Below are 27912 nucleotides of genomic sequence, written 5' to 3' on the forward strand. Positions count from 1 at the left end.
AGTAACATTGGTAGATTGTATTCAAATTATAATACAATTAAATCAGAATACAACACTGAATTCTATGAGAGTCTGAACTGGTGAACGGGCATTAATTAATAAAGTTAGCATTCAAAAACTGTCATTTTATCTGCACATCATTTTGGTGAAATGGCTTAAACATCATAAAGCTTTCTTATAATGGCTGCTGTGAGCTGCAGTGAACTCTGTGATGTTCAAGTGTCCTCAGATAATCCAATACAACCACTCATAAATACAATTATATCAGCCTCTACACACACATAATACTCTATTAATGATATCTGGACAGCTTACACCACAGGGAGTCCAGACCACATGGTGGTCTTGTCCTTTCAATCCAAACATGTTCATTTCCAGTGTGGTTATTATTTCCTGAGGCGTTCTTGCAGATAAAAGTTTTTTTTTAATATCAGGTGGAAGTGTGGCGGCAGGAGCCTGTGTGTAATCTTGCAGCAACTCAAAAATGTACACTGAGGCACTTGTGTTCCACCAAACCAAAACATATGCTCACATGCACACAAATTGCTCTGCGGCAAACAATTGCACAAGTCATGCTTCTGGGATTTAGAGCAGAGGGAGTGACTGAAAAGGGGAACAGGCTTTATAGAGAGTAAATCACATCACTATGTCCTTGCTTTGGTCACCTTGGGTTTCTTGAAGCAGTCGAGTTAGAGGGAAAGAGAGTGAGGAAAAAACTGAGTGGGGTAAAGAGATTTATCACAGCTGGACAGGTGTAGCTGAGGCAGAGGTTGAATGACCGGTACTACCTGGGAGATTACCGCTACATGAAAGGAGACTTTAAAGTGTTCTGCTAAAGCTTTAACTGCACTTTAACTCACCTTTTTTTTGCAGCAACACCAGGAGGAGTTGCTGCAAAACATGCATGTTTGATATGCTGAGAGTGAGACGCACATGCGCTCATTCTTCCAAGCATGCATGTCACATTGTTTGGACACTCTCAACACAAACCCACACACTCTAGAGTGACATAAGCCACATGGAATAACAGTGATATTGCATAAAGCTAGGCAGGAAATGCCTCGTTGGATAAAAGAATAAATGCCTTTCAGCTAAAAGTAAAAGTAATCAATGATGTGCAGTCAGGGTAGGCAGAGTAGCTATGGTTATAATCAAACAAATAAATGTACACTATTTAAATTCCATCTTGTTCAGATCCATTTGTTATAATCAAAATAAAATAATATGAGAGTAACAGCAAGGAGAGGATCTTCCTTCTTTTTCCACTCTCTTTTCAACGTAAACGCGCTCTTTCATCCTCTGTGTCTGACAATACATATTAGAATTATAGGGTTATATACAAATGTCTCAAAATGTGTTAAAATGTTCACACACACAACGGATTTTTGCCAATTTGGGCTTTGAGTCTATTTTGACTTGGTCTTGAATGTGCTGGGTCTTGGACTTGACCGAGGGGGTCGCCTGCAGCTCTGGAACTAGGATGTCCCTGGCCAGTTATCTTTTCAATAACTCAATCTAATGAAGTAACAAACCCCAGAGTCAGGGATGGCAAGGACTGACACAGCCTTGACTCTCCATCCATTCCCCTTCATTGGTAACCTGACATTGACTCATAGGTCACACTGTAGCTTATGTCCTTAAAGAGCAGAATGACAGCTCCTTGAAAATAGGTGCCCCAGTATATCTTATGGTGTGTGTTAGACAGTCAAATAATGTTCAGCAAGTTTTTAAAACACTATTAAATGTCCTTATACATGATGAGAATTAAATAAAAGCTGTAAATTTAATAAATAGCAGTTTAATACTAACAACTTTATTTTTATTTTTAATTGGTGTAATAACTTTCTTCAGAATTACTTATATTATCACAATGTAAATAAAAGGTCAGCTACACCTTTTATGAAGTAATAAATACTGGTATATTATGTAATGGGATGCCGTAACCTTATCTGAAATTTCATTATATTACGTTTTATTACATTTTTAATCATTTAAAGTAAAATATTCAAGACATTTTGACAATTACATTAACCAGCATTATTTTCTGTTGCAGTGCAACTACTCACTCATTCCCAGCATGATGTCTATGTACTTTCTCTCTGTCACACTCCATTCACTGATATGGCACATCTCTTGAACACTCAGTTGAGATCCAACACTAGCAGATCACAGATTTGGCATCCTACTCCAGTCTGCGTGCAAGGGCACGCTGTGTGTTTACTTCACCATCAGCGAGTGTCAACCTTCACAACCCCAACTCTCTACTGAACAGACAGCCTCGATGGCAGCCATTTATCTCCCCATCTGATTGCCATCAGCTGTCTCCTACTGCCAAGGAATAGGGCTGCATCCGACACACAAGAAACAGGTCGCTTTCATTTTGAAAAAGGCTGAATAATTTCCTAAAACAGCTAAGCATTGTAGTTTTCAGTTAATTTGACTGGCAGGAATACATTGCGCAAATTTCTTAGGGACTATTTTCAGCTGCGGATTTAGTGAGTATTTATTTTCCCCACCACGAAGTATGTGGTATTTACTCAAATATAAAAACAGTCCTTCTGCCCCCTGGCGCTCACATATCACTCAATGTTGCTTTAAACACAATAGCTGTATGAAAAGTAGGTCTATTATTGAGAAGCTACACAAGAATTTAGCTGTGTCAAAATGAAAAAAACACCAAAAAACAAAGCTAAATGTAAGACAACAACAACAACAGAAAATCATACACACAGAAAGCTGTTGGCGAATTCAAGTGGTCTCGATTCTAGCCTCTTATAATTCAGCTGTGTCTGAGGATGACCTTCTAAAGCGACTTTTCCATTCATTATGATCTAGCCTCTGAGCTTTGGAAGACACCACAGCTTGAAAACTGACAGTAACAAACAGTATGCCAATTCATCTCATAGCTGCCTTTAATGAGTGCAACTACATTAAAAACTGTAATTGCATTATAAAACGTTGTGTGTTGCAGCTTAATTATTCCCCAGAGGAATGACAGTTCAACATCCACAGAACGTTCTGGCACCCTGTCAAAGCACCATTTTTTTTAAACAAAGAGTGTGCAGCTAAATCATTAACATCATTTTACCTACAAGTACAATACATCAAATTATAATTAATGAATAAAATGAGTAAAAAATCAAGACACTAAATACTGCACTGACATAGTTGTTTCTGATGCCTCTAAAACTTTCTTTTCCACCGAACAGAACAGTAAATCTTCAAATCTACGGCTGCTACTTTATCTCACTTCTTTAAAGTGGATCGGACATGTGACCTATATGTGAACTTATAAGTGGATCCTGCTTTGCGGTGATATATAAATCTTCATTAAAAACCACAAGACACTACGGTAGATTGAAAGTGTGTGTAATAGTGTGGTTTTCACACACTACCCACACATGTACATGACAAATTGTTCCCTCAAGTGTCTTGTAGATGTTAATGAGGATTAACCTGGCTGGCATAGACACAGACTGAAAGAATTATGAGCCTTTGCCAAGGAAGATTTCAAAATGGATTCTGATAGAGTGTATAGATCAGACTCTGATTTATCTCGCCAGAAATGGCCTCAAAAATGAACACGTCTCTTGAAGAATGACTGCAGATAATGTTAGAAGTCATTAGCTATTTAAAACGCAGTCAACTACTTAACAAAGGAAATCAATGAGCATTCATGTCTCTTTAAAATGGGATGTCCTCCTAGCAATTTATGGTTGATTGAATTGATTGGCATTATGGGTATTAGAATCATTGGCTTTGATAACAAAAGTTTGATAAGAAGATCAATACTACTGTCTTGTCTGCCCATTGAGCTATAGCCAGAAGTGATTAGCTTATCGTAGCAGTGGTAAACAGCTAGCATGGCTCTGTCCAAAGTAAAATAACATTTCCAACCTACTTGCAGTGATAAACCAAGCTAAGCCAATTACCCCTGACTGTAGATTAGCCTAGTACATAGGCCCGACTACACACGGACAAAAGATATCTAGATATTTTAGGGCGTCTTATCCATGGTTAAAGTAGTAGATTATCATTTCGGGAAACATGAATAGTCTTAGTCTGAGAGCTAGATAGGTTTACTCTTATGTCTGTCCATTAAGTATATATGTTGGAGCCATTAAATGATTACCTTACTTCAGCATTGCATAATGTCTTGAAAAAGGGAAAGAAATATTCTAACAATTTAATTGGTAATCTTTCAATGTGCTTGTGTCAGAGTAATTTCACCCTGCTACGGTTCTTTATGCTAAACTAAGATAATTCACTGCTGGCTGAAGCATAATATTTAGCAGACAAAATGTGATATCCTACTAACAATACACGGTTAAAGGAGTAGATTGTCATTTTGTTAAAAAAAATAGGAAAAATCATTATCCTATTGGCTGTCTTCAGTTAGACCACTGTTATGTCTGACCATTAAGTATAAACTTGGAGCATGAAGACTGAAAGCAGGGAAAATAGATAGCTTTGATCTATCCAAAATCTATTTAAATGTGTTAATTGGTGAGCTTTAGAGATGCTGGCAGGTGTATTGAACTTTGGAAAAAGCTACCTGCTTCCCGTCTTTATGCTATGCTAAGATAATCTGAGCATACTGTATGGGATCGGATAGGGTCTCTTGTGTCCTTTAAGTATCAGTGTGATCAGATGATGAAAGAACAATTACTGTTTGCCTCGCGCCACAGTGGAAGAAGACAGACACCACTGAAAGGGGACAATCAATAGGAGACAATAAGAGACAGTGGGGTGGGGTGGGGTGAAAATGAGATGAAAGAAAGCAAACAGAGGGAGTCAAGGTGGGAGATAGAGGGAATGATAGTTAGGGTAAACAAAGGGGGAGGAACAGTGGATTGGAGCAAACAAACAGGGATTTCCAGATGAAAGTGGTTAGAAAGCAGAGAAGAAAACAGATTATTTTGGAAAGACTGTGTGTGTGTGTGTGTGTGTGTGTGTGTGTGTGTGTGTGTGTGTGTGTGTGCATGCAGTTTACAGCACACATGGATGAGTCATAGCTGGGCTCATGCTGATCGCTACCAGTCAGTATGGAGGAATAGCCCAACAATTTGGATCCAACTCGTACATTTTATCATTTCTAAAAAGGGGGTCTTATTTTAATGCCATATACGTTCACATAGATTCTCCCTCTACACTTTGCATTTGTCATTAACAAAACTGTGCATGAGCATTATTCTACAAACATCTGTTTATGTGTTTGTGTATCAGCAGACTGGCACAAACAGTTGGGATGACATGCAGAGATGATCATCCATGCACTGCAGCTTAATGCTGAACAAATCCTTATCTAGACATTAATCCCCATATTAAGACAGGCTTAGCTGCTGCGTTACGATACCTTGCTGGGTATGAGCATGCTGAGTTTCATTTCAGGAAAAAGACAAGACAGAAATTTTAATTTCAACAAGAGATTTCTATGTCAGATACCTATAAAATGCCATCTACAAAATCTGGAGGATAATATGTCCATTATTTGAGATAATCTTGGTCATAAATGTGTATGTGATGCAGGGAAGGGAGTCTTGATTTGGAGGGGTAATGCAATAATGAGAAAGCGGTTCATCATGTCACTGTGGTGATGCGTTCATACGTGACAGCCATGCTGAGGAATCTTAATTCTAAATCTCCTGACAAATGAATACAAAGTCAATCTCCTTAGCATGTGCTGCCGTCGTTATGGCAACAGCGAATGACTGACAAGGTGGCATTAACGAGAGTCACAGGTAAGGGTAGTTAAGGAGCGCCCCCTAACAAACTAAACTCTGCTCCCTCCTTGACTCAATTTATTGGGTTTTTCCCTCAATTCCCATCCACCTTCCCCGTACTCCTCTCAATATCACTTTCACTGTCAGTCTTGTGTTTGTTTTCAACACACACACGGCCCTACACACAAGGATTCTGTAGGCCTGAAACTCCACACAGTGGTGGGCTGTATCAATCTATGAATCACTGCTGCATCCTGCTGCTACTGTAGCTTCACTTGTGTCCCACACAGTTTGATTCACACACAGCTACAGGCCTAATAGCACCCGTTACCCTCTCTACTGTCACCTCTGAGCCATCGCACCCCTCACACCTCTACACCAAACTGTGGGATGTAAATGGATGCTGTCATCTCACCAAGCCAATAGAAAACTGCTAAAGTCTAAAGTCTGTTAACTTTATTTATTAATAAGGTAAAAAATTAAAGAAAAAATGGGGATACATTTTGGGATATAAACTTATTCACTTTCTTACTGAGAGTGAGATGAGAAGATCACTGCCATGTCAAAATATGAAGCCACAGCCAGCAGTCGGTTAACTTAGCTTAGCATAAAGACTGAAAAACAGAGGGGAATAGCTATAGCCTGACAATTGTAATGCAAGGGGGAAAAAAAGGAATTTCCACGTATGCTTCTCAAGAGTTACAAAATATACTATAAAACTGCTTTGAAAGGAAACGACAATTTTGTCTCGTTACTTATACTCCATGTGACTGGTAAATTAAATTTGATATGTAAAATAACTGTGGAGTGTCTCTTTAAACAAACAATAGAATATGTTTGTTACCTCATGATGGAGCAATGCTTTATAGTCTTTATGCTCATCTGAACAAGCCAACTATTTCATTTTTACCGTACATTATAGAGATATCAATCTTCTCATAACTTTTGGCAAGAAATAGAATATTAATGTTGAACTATTCTTTTAACAATTACACAAACATGTACAAGCTTATCAAAAGGATAGAATCTGAAACATTTCTGAAGGAGTTTGCTTGTAACATATCACATCTCCTTGACATTGTGACAGGAAAGCATCAATAAAGCTATAACCTTATACTGTACTGTATCTCACAACATCCCGAGGCTGTGATGAAGGTTATACCAGAGCTATCGTAATGCAGGTCACTGTAGAGGTGTGGCAGGATATGTGGAGCCCCAAGGAGCTTGTGGTAAACAGAATTTGTGCCACTGCAGCTATACCGGCAAGTACAAAACAATAAAGTATCCGCAGTTAGCCCAAACCGACTCCATAAAATATCACCATAATATAATATTTCAGAGGACAACACACAATTCAACAGGTGCTAGGAGAGATAAAGAAGGAGGAAGGTGAAGGGGAAGGGCAGAGAAGGTTTACATATATTGGGGTGTCAAGGGTCTATTAGCAAGGAAGGACAACTATTTTATGTTTTTTTGTTATTGTGTACATCGCATTATGTCCGCCTATATTTGAGCAAGCACAAGCAAATCATCTATTTATACAAATACTAGAGAGTGTTTAGTCAATGCTGCAGTTAGCGTGACGCCTTCAACGGTTTGTTTTCTCGTGTTTTGACTGTATTATGCCCTTGACTGTTCAGTGAATCTCGTGAATGTTCTGTCAACCCCTTTTCCTATTAAAATAACGCCATAAATACTTCCAACTAGAACTGGGGTTGAGGAGAGAATTATTATTGCTGATATAACACCGAGTAGAGCACATTAAGATAATAAAGTGTCGCTAATACAAAATGGGGCCATAAATTACAACAGAGCCGAGCAATGTGAGCCACTACAGCAAGATTTCCTTCAGGTGGAGAATGTAGCTTTGCTCAGTGTTACCTTGGGAACTAGCTTGATGAATTAACAACATCAGTCTTCATGTCATGTAGGGACTAACCAGAAACAAGACCATGATTCATAATTTATTAAATATAGACTGGGCCTCTGCTGTAAAGACCCCCAGGCACTGCTAGAGGTAAATCATGAAACAGATCTCAGATTTCACAGAATTTCCTTTTTATGGATTTGATTCTATTTGATGTTTACCTTTCATTAAATAATATTATTTGCCAATGCTTCATGACTTGTGTGTGCACTTATATATACATATATATAAACACAAAAAAAAGAAATGTTCAAGGAAACGTTCAACTTTCCGTCTGACTTTGTCTTTCCTTTAGACAAATCTCGAGGGGAAACTGACATTTTCAGAGACCGAGTGTTCATCCAAAGCTGTGTTGGTACAAAATATTAAAAACCTGCTCCTACATGAAACTGTTGGTGCCGTAACTCCTCAGTAAAACTCCCATGCCTTACTGATTTTAATCTTTAATATACAATTCAGGCCTGAAGAGCCTATGGAGAAGATTGAAAGATGAAGAAAAGTTTTCAGTTTTGATAAACTGGAGATAGGTTAGTCCAAGAACGCCTCCAACATCACTGATGCCAACTTTCATAGAGTTTAAAAACAATGTCAGAAAGTTAAGATTGGCCTAATACTGAAACTTAAAGATGACTTTTACAATAATAATAATAACTTTTCAAGCAGTTGGGGGCAGCGGAACAATATATTTTTTCTTTGACCAAAAGCAGCACTGATTAGAGCATTCAGAGTGAACCAAAACTGTAAAGTCGTGGGCTGTTAGTAGGTCTGAGTATTTATGAATATAAAAATATTGATGAATGCAGCTTTAATCCCTTCTAACTGATAACCCAATTCTAGCCATGTGTCAGAAAATGTTAAATCTCATGCCTCCCACTTGCATTTTCTATTAATTTTTGTGGAGATTATTTTTTATTTTTAGTCATTAATCATCAATGATGTTTTATGCACAGGCTGAGGCTCACTGGATGCACTTTGTGTCTCACAAACAGCTAAATCTGCCATTAGTGATAATATACCTCCCATAACAACAAGCCTAGCAGACTATACAAACACAAGCCCAGGCTTTACACACACACACACACACACACACACACACACACACACACACACACACACACACACACACACACACACACACACACACACACACACACACACACACACATCACACACACACACACACACACACACACACACACCTAAACCCAAACCCATCTCCACAAAATCTGATTTTCTTTCTTTTTGTTGTTCATGACAATGTATGGTTTTGTTGTTATTATATACCATATCTTGTTAAAATATTTTTAAATATTATGTAGTCATATCTTATCTTATTATTTTTGTGTTCTCTGTAATATTGTGAAATTTTAATATTGCATAGGTGGAGGCTTCAAATAAGCCCAGTGGGTTTTTTGCCTCTTCCTGCACTGTGATATTATTTATCCCTGTAATGTTTGTGTATTTTTGTAAACTAAACTATAGAGAAGGGATGCATTCGTGCCCAAGGAAGGTCATTTTACTATTGTGTTATACAATCACTGTAAGTCTGAGTCGTCCTGTTCCCTAACAACTCATGGTTCCTAAATGCACCAGGGTGACCGTGCAAGTTTGCTTCAACATTATTTTTTAACTAAACATTAATGCTGTAGTTTGTCTGGAGAGAACAATGCATAGAATAAAAGTGGAAAAGTGTCTCACAATTAGGAGGAAATGTAAGAGGAAAATAAGGAGAACAGTTGATTTATTGCCCTCATGTAATATTCATGCTTAGAAGGAATAAAGGTTTCTTTTTTTCAAAGTTGTGCATTTACTCAGGTAATCGGGTGTGGAGAGAAAAGTTCCTGTATGAATATGAACATTATGAAAGAGTGGTACCACCAGGGTATGTATCTGCTAATATTACTTACTGTCAACAGAAACCATCAAGGCAAATTACTTAATGGATTGCTTAGCCTTCAGGTCTCAAGACATACACTTATTAGAGCAGTGCAGCAAATGTATCTTCCATTTTGAATACAACACAGAAAAACAAGCTCCTTCAGCAGCATTAATGAAAATAATTGATCATCATATGGAACTGTGGTGAAGTATTGCTCCACGTAAAAACAATGCAAAAACTAACAGGCACCAAAGAGATCACTGTACAGGAGTGCACTCTCCCAGTGTGTACACATTATTTCTGGCCCACAATCTAACACTGGTAAGACCTACATGGAGAGAGCAGATATGGAGCTGAACGGAGCCGCACTTCTGTACTGCTGCACTACAGTGCAGTGACCCCGGCCTTGCATGTCACATCGCTGCAGTACAGACAATTTAGCTCCACGCACCCGACGAGCACGCTTCTAAATCAGTGTTTAATCACTAGAATGACAAGCTCAGCTAATTATTGCCCTCCATCTCACCCACATCCTCCCGCTCTCTTCCCCTGTCAACTCGTCCTGCGGTGTGCTGCCTGCTCAAGTACTCAGGCGACGACTGGCTATTTCGAGCTACTCTGTCGTCTGGAGCTATGTTAAATGAGTGTCTTCTTTTGGCCTGCTAATTATTACGATGATCCGGCACCGCTCAAGGATACAAAACTCACCGCTTGTTTGTGTTTGTGTGATCCAAACAGCCTGTCTGTGCTGTGATAGCTTGCTGCCAGTGAAAACATGGTCCAGTTTGACTGGATGTCTGAAAGAGTTTCTCTTAACAGAGAACTTTTAAATGCCTTAAAATGTTAGTGTTAACCTTGTAAGAGCATTTCTAAATCAATAAAAAATGATTCTCTGATTTAAAAATGTGTTTCCTTACAACAAGGAAACACACAAGGACAGACCCATGGACACATGATCAACAACTGCAAGCAGCCACAAGACACTTTGAGCCACTGAGACACTCTTGAGTTGTTGTTGTGTGTCTCTATGGATAAATCTTCAGGATGCCTAAGGAACTGAAAGAAGGGAGGAATGACTTGTTCTCAGGGATAATATCCAACAGAAGCCTCTGTTTTGACTGCCTAAACTCTCTCAAAAATAAGATAAATGCTAAATTTTGCAGGGTGACACCTTCAAAATAATATGCTTTTAAAGGCCACACTGAAGCCCAATAAGATTTTGGAGACGTAAAAATCAACTCTCATCGTTTACACAACATTAATGGTATGAGAACAATCCTTTTCTGTACAATAGGATGATCACAAAATATCCTTAGACATAAAGCTCATGAGGCCAAGTTGAGAAAAACAGCACTGGAGTCAGGTGTAACAATGACACCTGACTCCAGAGGAGGGCACTAAAAGCAGTGAAGAACCTATACAGCAATTAACAGACATTATACGCTATAAAATAAAAAGATTGTATTTGTTAAGAAATACTGAAGGCCTTGAATGATACTGGACTTTGTATCACAAGGAGGCAACAATAAGCTCTAACAGAGGAATAATTCTCAATCACCAAACAATTGAAACCCTTTTTTTCAAGGTATTTAAACATGGAGAATTATATACACTTTGTGAACATTTCAGAAAAAAAGTTTTGACAGCAAATCGTTTCTTTTTTAGCAATAAAGCAGGGCAGACTTAAACTGCATTAGGCTTGAATATGGTGAAGAACAAAATGTCTGAATTAAGGTTGTGGTTTTAAAAAGAGACTGGCAGAAGAGTTGTGTGTCACTCAGTCTGGTCTGAGGCCTGTGGTCAGCCAGTGGGTCTGACAAAGTGCAGCCATGTGTAGTCCAGCCAGGCCCTGACAACATGGACAACAGTGCTCTCTACGGGCCCAGCTAAGAAGGTCATTTTCAAAGACTGCACAAAGAAGGGAGGGTTTGGAGACTGGGAGTGCATTTTAATGGTTTAGAGGAATTTTGTTTTCTGAGACCACTGTTCCTTAATCAAGGAAACTTTAAAATAGAGGCCCCTTTTGGCTGAGTACCCTGTACAGTGCAGTCTGTAGGTATTCGGACAGTGATATGTATTTCATTGTTTTGGTCGTTCTCCAGTATTGGATTTCAAAAGAAACAATAGGTTTAAAGTGCTGACTTTCAGGTTGGAGGGTGTTCACATCTATATTAGGTGAACAGTAGGCCTCATTGTGCTTTATAGCTTGAGGTGGCAAATATAAAAAGGGCTACCATTCCTTTACGGCTCAATGGATGTAAACACCATCGTAAGAGAGTCATTGTTCGCTTTCAAATCCAACGTGCTGGACGGAGTACATAGACAAATCTAAATTGTCAGACTACTTACAGACTGCACTCGGTGTTATTGCATGTTTTTTTTAAGATCACAAACCCAAGAACATATTCTTTTCCAATTTCATTTTCACAATCCAGCTTGCGGTAGCGCCTGGCAACCCCTCGAAGGGCAGTGGCAAAGCTCCATTAACATATTTGGTTTAGCATCTCACAACCTGGCAACCGAGCAGTGCAGCTGTGCAAAAACCCTCAATACTGAGAACAGTCATAAAACACAATCAGTCTCCAATGAAACACAGGGAATCGACGGGGACAGTGTGAATCCTGTGCACCCTGCCAAACTGTCACACAATGAGAACCGCAGGTGGTGCCGCTACAGTATTAAACCATCACATGTTAATATGTCACTGGATTATCAATCTGTCTTCCCCACTTTAGCTAAAAAAGTGGTTAATCCTGCTAATCATAGTGAGCAGGATGTAACCCAGGCCGGCTATATATTTAATTGCAATTAAAGATGAATGTTGGGTTTCCCTAAATGACAAAGAGAAGTCTGGATATGTATTCCACATGTCTCCATATGTCCTCGACTACACCACTGCTTTCCTTCACTTGACCACAACTCTAATTGCAGATGTAGAGCTGGCGGGGATCCAGCGCTTAACTGATGAGTGCCAGCAGATGAGCAGTGTGCCCCAGGCTTCATCCACCTACACTATAATATACAGTACAACCCCAGAAACTGGAAAATATAAGGGCAGTGATGAACAACAGAAGTGAGAGCAGAGATATTGGACTGGCTTCAACAGAGGGTACTGAGCCTGTGAAAATGGCATATGTCCATATTAGCAGGCCTGCCAAAACAACCATTATCATCAAGAGAAATGGAAAGAGGAAGAAAGAGAAACAGGGAGAGAAAGTTGCTCATAGAGTAGTGGAAGGAATAAGAAAAAAATACAGTGATCAGGTGACAAATCCAGAAGCAAACAGTAGCATACCCACAGCCATCCCTTATGCAAAGTCATCACAAAAGATGCCCAGCTGCATTTGTGTTAGGCCCGAGTTTCTAATCAATTGGCTTTAAATCACCAAGTAATTAGAGCACCTCTTCCGGTAAAACACCTCTGACAGGAATGGCTTTAATCATCGGACTTTGTTTCAGCTATGGATGGCTGCTTGTTATTGTCGTGTTTCACCACATGGCTGCAGCTCACTGCCCCCCCCCAAAAAAAAAATGTAGCTGTTATTTGTGAGGAGAAGACATGTTGGGATGGATTATGACAGCAAAAGAAGATAGCAGACACTTTGTCTTGTCAGCTGAAATTCTGCCATACAGGCCAGTAAAGAGTAGCATCCCAGAGATACAATCTCAGTCAATTATTCTACAGGAGGTGTGACTCCTCTTGAAACAATCAATCACCAGCAATATGTCGAGACGCATGATAAAACGGCAGCAGCTATACCTAACGCAGTCTTTGCACTTTATCATACAGCCAGATATTAATGCTGCACTATACATCTTCATTTGGATACTGAACAGAAGATGAAAGATGCAGATACACACGTGCAAACACAAACACACATAAAAAGCATACATTTTATCAAGAACTCTACCTCGCTCCCACACAAACATTCTGTAACAAACCAGCAGTAACCTCAGTTAATGGAGAAGAGCTTTCAGCATCTGCATCTCCTCTTTCTAATCAAGGACGGATGAAAACCTTGGCTTTACTCTTTTCTCACGCCCGTCCTTTCTCTACTTTTTATCCGACGCCCTGCCTCATGATAGTCCTTGCAGTCGCCTCGTTCTTCTCAACAAATCACACATCACAGACAGACTTCAAGTTTGAGCTTCAGCTTATCTCCTGTCCTCCAGTGACAGTTTTCAGACAGACAGACAGGAGTATGGAAAAGCTGAGGGAAAGTCTATATTTCTACAAGTGTATGCATTACATTTGACTTCAAGGCAAAGTTACATAAAGACTTAAACATGACAAGAGAATTTGACAGTGTAGACAAGTTCTTTGGTGCAGAAGATATTTGGCAGGGAATCACAAGTATATTCCCTGAGATAAAAAAAGCAAGGAATAAAATGATTTTAACAACATATTGCAAGTCAGACTGCTAAGAGGCTTCTTTAAAGACTTTAAATGGCCCATGTCTTATTATTTACATTGTCCCTTATTATATGTCAGGAAGAAATAATGCATAGTGTTTATCCTTAAGGTCTAACAAACATATTGAATGCATTTCCATTTGCCAAGGCCAATTTTTTATTCATTTTCAAACATGCATTGTTAACACCCATATTTACTTGCTAGCAGTCTTCTTCTTCACTGCCTTTGCTAGAGCTTTGCTGTGTTTTTTGGCATGTTATCGCCCCCTGTAGATCAGTGGGAGAGTGTGAAACAGGTGTGCATCCTCATGTGTGTGCATGAAGTTACACAAAATGGGGACCCACTCGTGAAAACCTTGGATCATAGACAATAAATCATAGAAAGTAATCCAGGCTAAAAGGTTCAAGGACTTAATTCCACCGTTGGCAAACATTTGGAAAAGGAGGATCTGTGTCCAGGGTTTAGTTTGTTGGTTTACATAGCAACAGTTTCATTAGAACACATGTCTCCTTCAGCCATTAAACAGAGGAGGGCGAGAAAACCGCAGCACCAGCTGTGACTCATAATCTCTAGAAACCAGTTACTCAACCGACAATGGCTCCCCTTGGAAACACATGCTACTTGAAAAACGGTCCACCAGTGGTAGAGTGGCACCCCTAAATGATGAAGCAACAGATAATGAGTGCACCTTGAGTGGTTTCATTTAAGTTGGGAAGAGGGTGCAGAAAGATTGCAGGTATTTCAACAAACAGTTAATGTAATTATGGTTTAACTGAAAGCATTCCTTTAGACACATTTTATTAGGTTTGAGTCATCAATCATCAGTCAATAAACGTGTCTAATGCATGATTTGATATTCATTAAAAACACAGATATTAACCGACAGGTGTCTTAACCCATCACATTATGCATAAAGGTCGGTGCCTGCTCATCTCAGTGCATTAAGTCTTAATGGTGGTGTCATTATTGTGTTGTTTTGATAACAGGTCATGTAAAAATAAAATTTGTGCATGTCTGGCCCATTTGTTATTTAGTTTGTGTCACTTGCGAATCTCTGGTTTACTATATGTCATTGAATGCGCCAAGTGTGATTGTTTATGTAATAATTAAGTCTTTAAATCTAGATTTCTGTATAAGGGATTTTTTACTTTGATTAGAGGGCGAGACAGTGGTTAGTGAAGTTTCTAACAATAACACTTTACTTAAGACATCTTTAATTTGGATAAACTGGAGGTAGTAATGATCTGGCATGTCCTTCTCTGTATTTACACTGATTGTGGTCCAAGGTCATGAGAAGTTTATGGAGAGTTGTTTAGCTCCACAGAGACTGTTTCAGCTTTGCTTCAAGAAAGCTGCAGTTAATTTTTGTGAAAACAGACACAAACACACATACACACATTTGTGAAAAGTCAAAAAATACCAAGAGGCTCATTAGGTTTTCTGAAATCTGTCAAGATGTCAAACGTCACACTTTGAGAATCCACAGTTTGATGAATGCAAGGGATTATGGGTAGAAACGGAGAAGAGGGACCGACAGCTCTTCAGTGGGCAGAAGTGCTTTAAAAGGGGCCGATACATTTAAATGGTTTCTTATTACATTTACTCTAAAATAAGTATTTAGAGTTATGATTATTTTATAGTCAATGTACAGTATATAAATCATTTCAACTAATATTTACCATTATCACCAACGTCAGCAGCGTCATCTAAACAAAAAAACCTTGAATGCACTCAGCAGTTTTTATTAAGTGCTTTACAGGACGGCATTTCAAACAAGAATAGTAAAACATCCGAGGAGCTAAAAATAAGCAGCAGCAAAAGAAGAGAAGGATTGTAAAAGTGGAATGAAAAGATGCATAAAATCACATTTTAAGTAGAGAAACCATAAAAAAAGCAACACCAGAATTAAAACTGGGCACAATCACTGTTCATAAAAGCAGCACTAAGCCATAAAAGTTTTTTTAAAAGGGGATTTAAGTAAAGTTCATAATCCTTACTAGTGTGAGAAAAGCGCTGAAAATGAAGGGGCTTTGCTTTAATTTGGAGTGCTATATGTAGCTCATTAGTAAGGGCTTTAATATAAAGGGAGCCCATACAAGCCATATGAGCATATCAGCTACATAAGACCAGCAACTCAACTTGTACAGATACTGTGCACAAACATGCAGTACTGCCTTGGCAACATTGACTGAAACAACAAATTATTTATTATATATACACACTATTTTATGGAATGGGCTATACTAATAAAGGAAAGAAAAACCCAAGAGGTTATAGGGGCAGTGAGAATCAAACCTACAAAGCAACGCAGAGAAAAAAGACAGACCCTGAACACAGGATCAAAATGTCTTCCACTGTTTTGTGTTGACTGATGTAATACAGGAACAGTCTGGAGGGGATATTGATCATGCTCTGACCATTTCCTCAAAGAGAGACAATTAGATCCATCCCCAAAACATGCATGTGCATGTGCGCGCGCACACAAACACAAACACGCAGTATAGATCCAGCGTAGGAGAAAATGTTAATCCATAGCCGTCCAAAATAAACCACAAAGTCTTTAACATGAGGTAAAACGCTCCAACCGTCAACGCTACAAGTGAGTCTCTGTTTTTTTATACATATGGAGGTTTATCTGATTAGATCCATCTCATAAATTAGAGATCTTGAGGTTTGGGGGGTCAAAGATGCTGGAGCAGAGGGAGAATCCATCTAATTGGTTGGATGGAGCACAGGACTGTAGGGAAAGCTCAGCGCTAATTTAATTTCGTGTTTGTGCGTTTGTGTGTCCTGGAGTGTGTGCATCATGGGTGACGTATTACAAACACAGCTCCGTCATCGAAGGATGTGATGTAAACAGATTACCTCTGCTGCCAACAAGCCTCAGCTGATGTGTTGCTTTCTTAAGGAGCCTTCAGGAGGAATGAGGCATGTTCTACCTAATTGGTCCATAAACTGAGGCATGCTTGTAAGCCATGTCGGTAAGGGCAATGCCACTTAATCTTTTAAAATCTGCAGCACACTGAAATATTTCAAACGTTAAGCTAATTCGGCTGAAAAGGTCGGTGGTTTATTCTTTCTTTGGATAACCTTTCAACATGATTGATATATTAGCAGGTTATTGTTCTGTTTTTGTCTCTAAAAAGTATAAAAATAATTTTCCAAGGTGCCATACCATAAAGATATTCAATTGACATTGATATATACAAATTAAAAGCATCACATTCTCACATTTGAGAAGCTGGTAGCAGTGAATGCTTGGCCTTTTTGCTTGAAAAATTACCAAATGATTCAGAGATTATAATTTCTTCAGTTGACCGAGTTATTGATTATACGCAAAAACCCTTGCTCTACAAGAATGATACCCAGATTTACTTTTTTAAGTTAACTTTGAGTTAGTATTGACATGATATTTAACATTAATTCATTAATTATATGCAAATGGTGCCTACAATAAGGTTCTTTACTCAATCTCTGAAGAAATATATAAGAATATATGAAACTTTGTCCTACTGGCTCATTGCTGGTCTTAACTCTAAAAACACATGATGCAGCTAAATGTAAAGTCATCCATTTTCCCCTTTTCAGCATTACCATTCAGTGTCAGACAGCAGATTTAAATGCTTTGAGGGAATTATGACAGAAAACACACCTCGGAGGAAGAGAAAGACAAGTGAAACAGAGACAGAACATTATCTGAATACAGAGAGGGCTCCACAAAGTGCAGTGGTTGTACAAAAGGAAGGAAAGGATTCATTTTCTGTAATGAGCCAGACTGCACCAGGCACAGAGTGTACTGTTCATCTCCCTCCTCACCTCTCAGACGGACTATAATCCCACAGGGAACCCTTCCTTTTCTCTCATTTTGAACTTCCACAAACACAGAGCCTCTCTGAAGCTGTGGGTTTCGTCTGTGTCCGAGCACTTGAACCTCGCCTCACCTTGTGCAAACAGCACAAGCCCTCGTAATTAACACTGATGGCTAAAGTTCAATCACTTCAATGTCAAGCAGGAGATAAGGCCCATGGGATGAATGACTTGGCTTTTTGGGAGGTAAATGAGTCCTGTGTCTCTGAAGAGCCGGACATGGGTGAGAAAAGTGTGGCAATTATTTCGACAAAGGAAGGTCTCCCTGCTGTCAGGCGGTGCATCACTCACTCCCTCTGGACAGCTCCTCCAACACCACCCTCCACCTCAACACAACATGGCCACTGCTAATGAGGATCTACAGATGTAGAGAGAAACAGACAGGGGGGATTTAAGGATAGGACATCTAAATGATGAATGGAGAGGTAGAAATGGAACAGATGAAAAAAAAAAACACGAGAGAGATCGTAAACTATAGAGATTCAGGAGACAGGGAGATAACACCATCATCCTGTTGCAACCAGCTATTTTCCTCTGACTCAAAACAGCCCTTGACATTTGGCCAGCAGCAGAGGTAATCAGTGCAGACCTGGACAAATAGAAACGTCACAGCTCAGGGGATTGCTCTGAGTCTGTCTTAGTCATCCTGCAGATAACTCCTATCTAGGTGCGAATTCATACACGTTAATGTGGAGGAAGACACGGCTGAGCAGTGATCCGTTCACCTCCATTTGACCCTCAGTTAGCGAAGGCTCAGATGCAACACATACACAGATAACCACATTCACGCAGGCAAGGTTATTGAGGAGGAACCTATCTACTCAGTCAGCTGGAAAACAAGCTATGTATGAACTATGAAAGCGACTGTTCCACAAGTAGCCGAGGTGGATTATTTTTCACAATCTCATCAGTCGATCCTGTGGGCTCAGCAGCTCCAGAGGACGGACACGATGCGCAGCTGCTGATTTGTCACGCTCAGGGGAAATCAGAATCTTCCTCCATCAGACGTCGTAAACCACCGTCTGTTTACAGTGAGCCTGCGAATGCACAGGCACACAGGCAAACCGGTGTCTCCAGAGAGGTACACTTTTGTTGTTAGGAATTTCTAGGGCCAAACTTCTTATGATGCTCAAGAACAACAGTGTTTATTGACAGATCATCCACATGTACATAGAGAGAGAGAGACAAGCCGTTGTACGGACTCATGCTAAAGACTCTAAAACACCCGTCAAACAAGATCGCTATCCAAATCAGTTAGATTTGACAAAAGGGCCTGTGTATATTAAGCCTGGTTTGTGTTAAAATGTTTCTTGAATTTGATCATGTTTGTTTTAAAGTGGAAATTCAATGTGCAACAGCATCCACAAGCAACGCTCAAATAAATATTGAATTACTTCCGAAACCTGCGGTACTTTCATACAACATTACTAAGTATTCAACCTTGGAACCCATCAGCTAACTATCGAAAAGCCTCTGGCTGCAAGGAGATATATTTTGGGGGGTTCAGGTGTAGCCAGGGAATATCTGTACCAAGACCCCCTTTTCTGTGTGTTGCTCATTGTTTACAGTCCGATTAGCTTCCGACAGGAGTTTGAGTTGAGAGAAGACTTGTTTGTTTTTCAAGTAGCCAGTTTACGACCTAATTTTGAACCAATAAAAAGCAAAATCATTGTAATGCAGATTGTATTTTGGCCAATACATTCCACCTCTTTTGCTCTCCACACAAACCTTTTACCTGCATTCAACCAAAGCATGCTCCAACGTGATTGGTCAATGCTACTCAGACTACAAACAGAAACTGGAAAACTTGTCCCGCTGCCTACAGATTATGAATGCAGAATCTGTTTACTAAGTATTTAAATGGGAATATAGTCTAAATATGGTACATGAAAAATATTCAAAAAATATATATTTGACCATTCAAATTTATAGAGATAAGATGTTCTTTCTATAAGGACTGTATTATGTTACAAACAGCTGCTGCGCCTCTGATAAATGGACTTCAGTGTGGGTGTGTGTGTGTGTGTGTGTGTGTGTGTGTGTGTGTGTGTGTGTGTGTGTGTGTGTGTGTGTGTGTGTGTGTGTGTGTGTGTGTGTGTGAGAGAGAGTGAACACAGTATGCGTAAGCATGCTCATGTATAATTGCTGTGGTCAGGGGGGCTATATTTCTGTCTGCTAATTAAGTTTAATTATATTGAACATCATCAACTAAGGGCCATATTAAAGACTAATTAGAAATCACAGAGTCTGTGACAGATGTACAGATCGCCCCAACAGCCCTGAACACATGAAAGCAAATGAAAGCACAACCAAGCTGATCAGAAACTCAATCTGTTTTCATATTCTTTCAAACCATCCTTGCAAAACAGCAAAGGGAGTGGATGCTTATTTTGTCATTTCAAATATATAAGTAATAAACATTCCCTATTGTAGAATATTTGCACTTTGTCCTTTATACATCTGCTCACCTTCCTGTCCACCAGAAACACTGACTCTTCCCTGTCTCATATGAGAGGATGACATTATTAAATCGTCTACTGCATGACATCAGACCAAAACAAACAACTAGATCAGCTGTGATGAAATAAAAAAATACTACAGTGATGTGACATATTCAGTAGTAAGGGAAAAAACAAAACATGTTTTTCCTCCTTAAACAAAAGTCTAAATACAAAACAAAAATAAAAAAGTAAATTAGGTCTATCAGTTGTAAACAGTTTGTGGCCATCAATGAGTGCATAAAAGGGCTCTGCATCAGTCATAATGTAACCCTGGCAGACTATGACATGAGGTGAATCACAAAAGGACTCTGGTAAAACACCTGCCAATGTGGCAATGGAAAAAAAGGTCAAAAGGATTCGTCCTTCCTGCTCACTGTGGGCACACTTGACGGGATCAGTACTCACATACACAGTGCACTTCCAGATAAAAAACAATCCACATCAACATGACTCAGACAAATAGCCCACACCAATAACGTTACACAGCTAATCCCCGTCAAATGAGAACCGCAGCCAAGAGAACACTACTGCCACAACAACAGGCAGACTGAAATTAACTCTTTCCAGACCGGCTTTCCCGGCTACATGAAAACTCATTCATGCTGCTGATGGAGGGAGCCGAGACAATTAGCCACATAAAGCTGTTTTATTGTTAAGACTCTTCTTTGTGTGTGTGCAGTTACGCATTACATCCTCACAGCTTTGGGCCGTTTCATGTGAAACAACGTCACATGTTAACATACGACCCAAACTGGATTATGGCACAGAATAAAAACCTTAGAGAATCAAGGAATAATACATGTCTGTTGAACACAATGGAGCTATTCAACCACTCACAAAGCTGCGCTGGACTAGTTACACGATTTCGGAATTTCTAAAGTCCAGGTCAATAGTTGACGAGTCTGGGAAACCTGTTTCATTACAGAAACACATCATCGGACCGATAAACATGCTAATACATGGACTATTCAATATTCTCAGTGAAGGGGAAGGGGCATTCAATAAATCTGAGCAGACGCTGTGAAAGGACATGACCTCAGGCCTGAAAGTCAATGTCAGAAGATGTATCTGTCCCCATTTAGGGCTGCTTTAATAAAGGAGATGGCACAGCAGCCCGAAAGGACTGTCCTGTAATGAAGGGCAATATCCTCTGACTCCTTGTACTGCTTATCGACCGTGATGCATACAGAGGTATTATGGACTGGCTTTTACCTTGAAAAATAATACATTTTTAAATTCTTTCTATATGGACAGCTGAGCTGGTGTGTATTTGTGTCATATCTAGACAGACAGCAAAGAGGATAAATACAGGAGGGAGCAGAGGTCGACTACTGCCCTGACAGGGTGACATCCTCTGCTGCCTCCTCTCCTAACCTCCCAGTGGGACTCCTGATCCCTGTACCTGCCTGCCTGTCACATTCACCGGAGCTAAAACAAACAAGAGCCGACATTAAGAAAAAGATAGAAAGAATCTAAAGCCTAAAGAGGCATGTTAGATAGAAGTGTACCGACTCAAATATAACTATAAAGCAGCTACGGATGGTTTGATTAAAGATATTAAGTCGAACATAATGATATAAAAAAGATGCCTGTGGTTACAGCTCACTTTTCTGAACACAACTTCCCTGACTAATTAAAACTGCTTATGCTAAATATTAGCCTCTGATAAAGGGCTGCATTTTCGAGCAAGGACTTAATGCGCACAAAGAAAGAGAGAGAATGAGGGAGATAGAATGACTATGGAGTAAATCGACCTAAAAACTCACAAATAATTGAGACCTATCCACAGACCATTGTACAGGAAGGATATAATTGTAATAGCTGCAATAGCATTACAGGAACATTAATTGGCCTATCCATACAAGAATATGCCAGACACATGTGTAAAGTGGATCCTTTCTAACGCCAAGAGCAAAATGACCCGTTAGGGTCACCAATAGCTGGAGCTCCAGCCATCTTCTCACCACTCACACAGAGGCAGTGGATAGCTATTTCTATCTATAATCATTTCCAAGTCTGACCTCCCTTGGTAGTGCTTGAGCTGTTTGTTAAGTAGGCCCATGTCTGCACGCCCCTGAGTCTCCTGTTGCTCCATAATGAGCCTCTCCAGCTGCATGGCCACCGAGACGACCGAGGCCAGAGGTTGAGCTGCTCACTCTCTCTAATTGGCAGAATCAAGCTCTCACTCTTGAGCAGCAGAGCAACCAGGTTGCATGAAAGGTTGCATCATTATTCCAAAAAAAGCTATGCTCACAGTTAAAGCTATTGGCAGATAATATCAAAACAAACAAAATAATACAACAGAAGAGAGAGCAAAGCAGGGAGCACTTCGGTGTGTAGAAATTAAGCAACTATAACACATGAACTATTCCAAGTTTAGGAGCAAAGACAGCACCAAGAGTCTCCCTTAATTTTAAGCCGAGCTCCTGGGACACCCATTAACTATTGGGTAGCAGAAATAAGATGCCTAAAGTGTGAATGGATGCAACAATTTAGAAACGTACACATGAATATGGCCTGTAGTTTATGTAAGTGTGGGGCATAATAAACATATCTAATGCATTTCTTATATATTTCCTAGGAAATATATATTTCCTAATCTGAAAAATAGGCCTATGAAAATTGTAAACATCCCACCCTAACAGGTAAAGGACACCTAACAGGGAGATGTCAGTCAAGCACAATGTGTACACACCCACACAGTCCTGAGGGGTCTTATCGTACATTTTGAAATTGTACATTGCTACAATATCGTTTCAATGACTCTACAGTAGGGCCAACAATAAAGACATCGGCTTTATCTTCATTTCATTTAAGAATGTAAACAAGGAAATCATTTATTAATAATTTTATTGATTTTCGTCTATCTTACACATCTCAGATATAAGAGCAGGTTCAGACGAGGTTCAAACCAACAAGCTCATGTACTACAATGTGCTGTACTGTCGCTTTATTGCCTTGGATTTAAACTTGGAAAATCTGATTTAGTAAAAGACAGAAAAACGACAAAAAAGCCTTTATACCTGTATTTCTCTTATAGACCTTTCCTTAAACAGTTTAAAATAATAATAATTAATAATAATAATAATAATAATAATACCATTAACATAATATACAACATTATAATAATAATAATAATAAAAGTTCATCACACTGTGACACAAAGTTATAAGTGCAGAAGGATCATTTAACATTTAAAGTTGAGCTTAACAAAACTGTAAAGATTGCCCCTAACTAGGCTTATAGCTGTTTGCATTGCTTTATTTACATATTTATTACAGTTTAGTATTCATGAGACAGAAGGTAATATCAGTTAAGTGTTTCTACGTTTCCTATTATTCAGCATGGGAGAAAATTAAAATGGAGCATTTAAACTGCCAGCTGAGGCTTATAAACTATCCCATGAATCCTTCAACAGGGTTATTTACAACTCTGCAGGGCTGACTTCATTCAGGGAAGAAAAACAAATGTCTGCCACGCATGGAAGCGAAAAAACCCAACGGGAGAGAGCTATCTACTGAAACACTCAACCACCATCTGCTGTACACAAGCGTTAATATACCTATTCATATACAGTAAAGGTTTTACATTTCATAGGAAAGCTGCTGTCCGTTCTGCAAAAAAAAATATTGTGCTCATACAAACGCCCGGCTCTGAAAATGGCAAACAAACAAAGTGGCACACAACAGTACTCCAGCCAATCAGCAACAGTGTGTGCTTGTGCATAGGACAGGAGAAAGGCTATGGAAGTATCAAGAGAAAGGCAGTAGGAGCGAGAGGGACTGTAAATCTGGCACATGCAAACGTTTGTTTTTCCTTTCTCAAGAATCACTGACTACCGCAACTTTTAGATTTTTAGGTATTTCCATCCACTTTTCCGCTTTTTACTTGTCCTCTCTGTATTATGTTACATTTTAGTCCACTTCACTGCCAGCTATAGTTACCAAATACTTTGCTGATCATGACTTTTGAAGCAAAACACATTATTGGCTTATGAAATATTACATTACATTACATTACAGTCATTTAGCAGACGCTTTTACCCAAAGCGACTTACAGGAAGTGTATTCAAGAGAACTATTAGTCACCAGAAGTCATAAGTGCATCTCCTTTCTTAAACAAGCATCTAAAAGCATAAACCAGAGCAAAAGTATAGTGCAGAAGCAGATTACTACGAAAACAATAATTGCAACAAACTAATACGAATACAATAGGTGCTACAAACTAATACGAATACAATAAGTGCAATAAACTAATACGAATACAATAAGTGCAACAACTAATACGAATGCAATAAGTGCTACGAGGAAGGCTCAGGGTAGTACTTCTTGAAGAGGTGAGTTTTCAGCCTGCGCCTAAAGATGGGCAGCGACTCTGCTGTCCTGACGTCAGTGGGGAGTTCATTCCACCACTGAGGGGCCAGGACAGAAAAAAGCTGTGACCGGGTGGATCGGCCACAGGGACCTCTGAGCGACGGGGCAACCAATCGCCCCAAATATGAAGCATTGATGAGATAAGACTACACAGTGGTTAAGATTTTACATTCCTACATTCTGAAAGGCAACAATCTGTATAATAAGTTCTACTATTTTTAATATGTATGGTATATATTTTGCAATATCTTTTGTGTTTGTACTTTTGCTCAAGTAAAATACTGAGGGCAGAACTTTTACTTGGATTGGAGTATTTTTACAGTCTGTTATGATATTAATTTACTTAGCTTAGGGATCTGATTACTTTTTACATAGCTGTAAATAACATCTAACAGTAAAAACACAAATTAAAACAAATACAAGAAGAAAAAAAATCTGCATGTCAGCTATGTGATCGTAAAATACATGAGCACTTTTAGCTGCAACCTAATTTATCTCTTAGCTTGCATCTAATAACACTTTGGAACCTTGTTTTTAAACCATTTAACAAGTCTTAACAATGCAATAAGGCTACAAACACAGAGCCTGATTGCTTTTATGAAGAACTGTTGCCTCATCAATGTCTCCCTGCTACTACTAACATTAATCTGCTCATCTTTCTTGCAGTAAACAGCAGTAATAACAGCCTGAGAGGCATAAGTTATTTTTGATCATTCATGACAGCTTGGTGGGAGAACATTTTACAGCCCAGTAATTTGGGAATACACCATCTTTGCTTTGAAACTGATTCTGGGAAAAATAAGTAGAGTTTCAAAAAGCGCAGACCAACGGCTGCTTTCTGGTTTGTGAGGCAACTTTGCTCTTCTCCTCAGAGTACAGTTAAGATGTTTAGTGCTCTGAGTAAAGCAGTCTAATCACATGTGGCATCCACTCAAGAACACAAAACCACCGAAGATCACCGTTCATATCTGAAGAAAGACATCAAATCTCTACAACAAAATAGCTGATGCTGGGTCCTGGTAGGTAGTCAAAGGAGCATATTTGTGTTTACAAAATCATAGGGTACAACCACAGTTAAAATGCAGAAAAAGACACATTTGGGATTTTGTTGCAATACTAAAACTTGCCCCTGTAGTCCTGGTGAAACTACACAAAGCAGACACACAGATTTGACCACACATTTGATGGCCAAACCCTCATGGAGGCCCGTCACAAGTTAACCGAACCAAATCCCTTCTGAATACAGGCTGTCACAGGAAGAGGAGGGAAGGAGTGAAGACAGAGGAAGAGGAGATGGCCTGTACTTGTCGCCTGTTAAGTGAGAAGCTTTGACAATGGAGCAGAGCCTTTAGGCACAGACCGACTGACCACCACAGGCCTGACAGCCCGCATGCAGAAAGTACAGGACAAGCATCACCAGCTTACAGCCCCTGACTTTGCCTTAATTAACCCTACAACTGGAAATCCTGCGAAGAAATTACTGCAGTAGGTTTGTTTAATATGCATGCTTCCACTTTTCAATCAGATGTCACAACAACAGACTTCAAGTAGAATCTCTGATAAAGAAAAGGAATATTGTGGCTGCATGAACACGTATCAATGATAATAATTGCTGGACTTACTAACATGAACGTCTAGCCAGATAAACGCTGATCTTGAGGATTGTTTTTTGGCCAAATCAAACAATTAAAATGGATTAAATAAATAATTTGCGAGTAAGCTGTCCTAGTTCATCAACAGAAGGATTACATTTACCAAGAAGTATTTTGTGCAGATTTATTGTTATTTTCTAAAAAACAAACCTACGATTGACCGTTCACTAAGCGTATATATACTATATATGTAGTATTAGTATAGAATTACCACTTAAAACTCATAGTATTTTTTTCAATTAATAGGTGTTAGACTTCACATATAAGAACGAAAAAGCAGATATCTCATTTTTCAGACTTTCATTTAAAGTAGAAAAGGTGTATGAAGTCTTAGAGCGGAGACCGCAAGACAAAATATATAGTAGACCTAAGTGTCTTTGTCAGCTGAGCGAGCTGTACAACACTATATCTGGTCATTTTCTTCACAGGCGAATGTCATCCCTCCTTATCAGCTCCTCTTAAATCACCCTGTAGCCTCTGTGTCGCCTTTAATGTGTAAAAATACTAGAAAAAAGCGCTGGCAGGAGAAAACCAATCTCACCTCAGCCTCTCCTCCTCCTTCTTCCGCAGCTTCATGTCCCGCTGGACGACTTTCAGGACGTGCTCCGCCTCATCGTCCGTCAGTCCCGACAGGTCCAGCTTCCGGCCCATCGTTCCTGGCCTCGCCACGCGGAGCTGCTGGTCCAGGAGGGGAGGACAAGGAGAGGCTCAGGTACTGCTGCTCTGGGGGCCGAGGCTGAGACAACCCTGGAGGAAGAGAGAGGGACAGAGACATTGAACATGAGTTTTTGTGGAGTCAACTCCCTCCTTTTGAATCAATGTCTGTACAAACTGTTGTGGAGATTACATTAGAGATAATTTCACTGGGTAGGTAGAACCGTTGTACTCTTTTTCCTTTACACAATTCAACAGCACCACAGCCTCCATAAATCGACTTCCCTCTATGCAGCTGAGTGTACAGTAGCTTTACTCTCCAATTCATAGAAGATCAAATCGTACCTGCAGTGAGATGAGTTCTTATTTTTGCATACAGCATACAAAGCAGGCAGTTATAACTGTGAGTCTGTCTTTCAACAAACACAAACACAGTAGTCACAAGTTAACAGATGTTATGTTTCTGTGCATTCCTTTGCTTTAGAGTCCTATTGTCTGGTTTGTGGCACAGTGGGTGTGTGCAATGTAAACATACTGTATGTACACTTCACTTGGCTGCAAACCTCACATTAACCAGTGTGTTTTCTGTATCCAAATACAGCTATACAGCATATTTGTGAAATAATTTGTGGACTTGTGGCACTGTCATATTAATATTTTAAAGTTATGGACATGACATGAGTTAATGACTTTGCTATCTTGAAAAACCCAAACAACATCTGTTATTTGCGAGGTGAGAAGGACATAAGGTAAGAAGTGAAGAACGGGTAACAGAGGGGAAAGATCAAGGGAAGGCCCATAAAACTAAGAAACCGAGTGATGGCGGGAGGGAGATGGAAGCAGAGACAGATGAGGAGATGGACAGAAGGAGAAGGTCCATTAACTGCAGTGTCTAAACAAGACGGGAGAGCACTGGCATTGG

General features: G+C 39.5%; 1 protein-coding gene across 3 annotated transcripts in view; it reads right to left on the reverse strand.

Moving 5' to 3' along the window:
• Positions 1–27912, reverse strand: part of myripb (myosin VIIA and Rab interacting protein b) — a 102272-nt gene that overhangs the window by 67740 nt on the left and 6620 nt on the right. For all 3 annotated transcript variants that reach the window (XM_054622986.1, XM_054622985.1, XM_054622983.1), the window contains exon 2: positions 26878–27083. In XM_054622986.1, coding sequence (XP_054478961.1) covers positions 26878–26987 — 110 coding nt within the window. In that variant the 5' untranslated portion in view covers positions 26988–27083. The remainder of the gene's footprint in view (positions 1–26877; positions 27084–27912) is intronic.

The sequence above is a fragment of the Anoplopoma fimbria genome, chromosome 21, assembly GCF_027596085.1.
Source record: "Anoplopoma fimbria isolate UVic2021 breed Golden Eagle Sablefish chromosome 21, Afim_UVic_2022, whole genome shotgun sequence".
NCBI classification, from domain to species: domain Eukaryota; kingdom Metazoa; phylum Chordata; class Actinopteri; order Perciformes; family Anoplopomatidae; genus Anoplopoma; species Anoplopoma fimbria.